Here is a 4080-nt window from a genome sequence, read left to right as displayed (position 1 = left end):
TTTATTACTTCCTTGATAACTTTGGGAATGTGTTCTTGTTTTTTAAAAGATTTTATTTACTTATTTGACAGAAATCACAAGTAGGCAGAGAGGCAGGCAGAGAGAGAGGGGAAGGCAGGCTCCCTGCTAAGCAGAAGCCTGATGCAGGGCTCCATCCCAGGACCCTGAGACCATGATCTGAGCCAAAGGCAGAGGCTTAACCCAATGAGCCACCCAGGCACCCTGGGAATGAATTCTTTTAAAAATATTTTTCTTAGTTCTGTTTTTTTCTAGTGGAAGTATACCTATGAATTACCTCATTTGCCAATGATCAGAAACTGTATATTTAAAATTTTTATCTTTTAAAAAAAAGGTATAGAACCCACCTGCTTAACTCTTCTTTTTCCCAAGAGGAAACCATTACTCTGAATTTGGTTTTTATCATTTCATACACTAGGTACATAGGTGCATATCCTGAAGCTATGTATGGCATTTTTTTGTATGTTTAAAAATTTTGTAACATGATATTATGCCATATGTATTCTTCCTCAACTTTATTTTTTCTGTCGAATATGGTGTTTTGAGATTTATTCATTTTGTTAACATGTAGTGTTTGTGAATTAATTTTAATTGCTGTATAGTAGTCCATTATGTGGCTACACACAATTTTCTTATTCATTCTCCTATTGATGGACATTAGGGTTATTTGTGTGTGTGTATGTATGTTTTATTTGTGTTTTAGATGTGCAGTCTATTCCAAAAAGATTAATGTAGGCAATAGTAGTTATCTCCAGGCTCTTTGCTTAATCAAGTATTTGTATTTGTCTTAACAAAGATGAGAAAGCAGTGCGTCTTGGGCAAAATATCCTAAGGGAAGTTTAAAATTTTCAATTGACAAATGAAGATTAGAACATGATCTCTTTGAAAAATTCTGGGTAAAAACTGATCAAAATTGATGAAGAAAATTGGGGCCCCCATCCTTATATAAGGGTGCTAATTGTCTACTGTGCATGGTGGTGACAGAGGACAGAAGACACTGGTCATGTGGCTGTGATACTAGGCATCAGGGGGCTTTCTGTTGAGAAGGTTTTGCATGGTACCGGGTGGACAGACCTGTGTCCCAGACCTTTTTCAGCTACTTTCAAGCCAGACCTTCATGTGTAAGTCTCTTTAACTGTGATTTCCATACCCCTATCACTGTTTTGCAATCTTTTTTTTTTTTTTAATTTTATTTATTTATTTACAGAGAGATCACAAGTAGGCAGAGAGGCAGGCAGAGAGAGAGGAGGAAACAGGCTCCCTGCTGAGCAGAGAGCCCGATGTGGGACTCGATCCCACAACCCTGAGATCATGACCTGAGCTGAAGGCAGCGGCTTAACCCACTGAGCCACCCAGGCGCCCTGTTTTGCAATATTTTAAAGGACCTGCTATTTTCTGATAAATTTTAAAATCTGATACCTCCTTTCACAGTTCTCTTTCATCCTTTGCTTTTCCCCCCAACGTTTTCTTATGAAAAATTTCAAACATACAGAAAACTTGAAGGAAATTTATAGTGAGAAACCACATACCCACCATTGGATTTTATAATGAAAGTTTTGCTATTTTTTTTTTTTGACATCAGATACCACTTTTTATTGTACTACAAAGACATCTGAAAAAAACATACAATTTGACACGCTTTATTTTTGTGTGTGTCCTTGTTATTAACAAGGCTATTTAATAAAGTTAGGATTCCAGTGAAAGGAAGTTTTCATGAAAGCCTTCGGGATCAGTTGTATGTCATATAGCGGGGAGTAGCACTGAATTTGGCGTAAGACTTAATGACCTTATTTACAGCCTCCAAGAAATCCTTCTCGGTAGCAATTTTTCGCCGTGCTCTGATGGCAAACATGCCAGCTTCTGTGCAGACGCTTCTAATCTCCGCACCAGTGCTATTTGGACACAGTCGCGCTAACAATTCAAATCTGATATCTCTTTCGACACTCATTGAACGAGCATGAATCTTAAAAATGTGAGTCCGACCCTCTAGATCAGGTAAGCTGAATTCAATCTTTCTGTCCAGTCTCCCTGGCCTCATGAATGCTGGATCCAGGGTGTCTGGTCTGTTAGTGGCCATCAGCACTTTAATGTTACCTCGAGGATCAAAACCGTCCAGCTGATTGATCAGTTCCAGCATTGTTCTCTGCACTTCGTTGTCTCCTCCAGCACCATCATCAAAACGAGCCCCTCCAATAGCATCAATTTCATCAAAGAAGATGAGGCAGGCTTTTTTCGTTCTGGCCATTTCAAAGAGCTCACGAACCATTCGAACCCCCTCACCAACATACTTCTGTACAAGTTCAGATCCAATAACTCGAATGAAGCAAGCATCAGTCCTGTTAGCAACTGCCCAAGCACAGAGGGTCTTGCCTGTACCAGGTGGACCAAAGAGCAGCACACCCTTGGGAGGCTCAATGCCAAGGTTAACAAATCTTTCTGGATGAAGTAATGGGGTTTCAACTACTTCTCGAAGTTTCTCAATCTGTTCCTTACAGCCACCCACATCACTGTAAGTGACATCAGGTTTTTCTTCCACCTGCATCATGGTGACTGTTGGGTCAATCTTGGGAGGCAGCGGAATGTGAATCTGATACTTATTTCTGTCCACCCCAACTCTCATCCCTTCTTCAATGTCGGTAGGTGCTACCTGATCACTGAGGTCCACCACAAACTTGGCAAACTGCTTCACATTGATAATGTACTTTGGGTCCTCCGAGTCAGCATTGATTATCTTCGTACACCTTGCAACCTGCAAAGGCTGTTCACTCTGCAGTGTTTGCTTATCTGCAGCCAAATCCCAGAGTGCTGGTGGGGCCAGGCCAGTATCAGACTCTTTAATACCAGTGAGCTCATTAATTTTCTTGAGAAGTTGTTGAATGTCATCTTCAACCTGCTTTATCTGCCTAGAGTAAGTGCTTTGACCGTAAGTTTTCAGCAAGGCAATATCCCCCTCATCCAGAGCTCGGATAGGCTTGTTGTCCTTCTCCTCCTCTTTGGTTTTCCGCTGATCCGCACCGAGGTAATCCGGCATTTTCGTTGTTCCAAGGGCCTCAACTGCTCCGAAAGTTTTGCTATTTTTCATTTATTATATATCTGTCCTATCTATGTCTCTTTTCATCCATCAATCCATTTTATGCTTTTTTATGCATTGGAAAGTAAGGTGTAGACATCAGTATACATCACCCCTAAACACTTCAGCATGAATATCATCAAGTTCAGTATTTGTTTTTAGTCAAAGTAAAATTTACATACAGCAAAATGTAGAAATCTCAAGAGTACTGTTTTATGAGTTTTGACATATGCACACACTATATACCTAAACTCCTATCAAGATGTAGAACATTACCAGCATTCCAGAAATGTCCTTAATGCTCCTTCACAGTCAATCCCTACTTTCATTCTGCAGAGCAATAATTTTTTTGACTTTTCTACCATAAATTAGTCATTTTTAGAAAACTTTATTTGGAAATAATTCCAAACTGACGGGAAAGTTGCAAGGAAAATAATACCATGAAGAGCACTCATATACCCTTTACTCAGATTCACCTGTCAGTAACATTTTACTTCAGTTGCTCTTTTTATATGTATATAGATAATATTTTTCTGAAACATTGAGATTAAGTGACGTGTAACCATATATTAGCTTTTGAGGTTTTAGAACTTCACAGAAATGGAATCACAGAGTGTGTGTTTGCTTTCTAAACTAAAAAAAAGATTTTATTTATTTATTTGACAGAGAGATCATAGGTAGGCGTGGCGGGGGGAGCAGGCTCCCTGCTGAGCTGAGAGCCTGATGCAGGGTTCGATTCCAGGACCTGAGCTGAAGGCAGACACTTAATCGACTGAGACACCGAGGTGCCCCTCAACAATTTTTTTTTCTTTAGTGAACCTAAGTTTTCATTTTACCTGGGTAAATACATATGAATGGGCCTGCTGGGCCATATAGTCCATTTGTGTTCAGTTTTGTAAGAAACTGACAAATTGATTTGCGAAGTGTCTGCACCATTTTGCATTCTTAACAGCAATGTGTGAAGAGTCCCAGTTGCTCTGCATCCTCACCAG

At 39.8% G+C, this 4080-nt stretch overlaps 1 protein-coding gene across 1 annotated transcript; it reads right to left on the bottom strand.

Annotated features, from left to right (window-relative positions):
- Positions 1-1654: 1654 nt before the first annotated feature.
- LOC132007816 (26S proteasome regulatory subunit 7-like) lies at positions 1655-3072 on the bottom strand. Its single transcript, XM_059386222.1, has one exon. It carries the CDS (start codon positions 3047-3049, stop codon positions 1748-1750), a length of 1302 nt encoding a protein of 433 aa, XP_059242205.1. The 5' UTR covers positions 3050-3072; the 3' UTR covers positions 1655-1747.
- Between the last annotated feature and the right edge of the window lie 1008 nt (positions 3073-4080).

This window comes from Mustela nigripes, chromosome X (assembly GCF_022355385.1).
Source record: "Mustela nigripes isolate SB6536 chromosome X, MUSNIG.SB6536, whole genome shotgun sequence".
NCBI classification, from domain to species: domain Eukaryota; kingdom Metazoa; phylum Chordata; class Mammalia; order Carnivora; family Mustelidae; genus Mustela; species Mustela nigripes.
Note: the sequence above shows the minus strand (reverse complement) of the source record. Positions and strands in the feature narration are given on the sequence as shown.

What these genes read in the sequence shown, in the direction of transcription:
- LOC132007816 (XM_059386222.1), bottom strand. Translation starts at nt 3,049, where the DNA reads ATGCCGGATTACCTCGGTGCGGATCAGCGGAAAACCAAAGAGGAGGAG.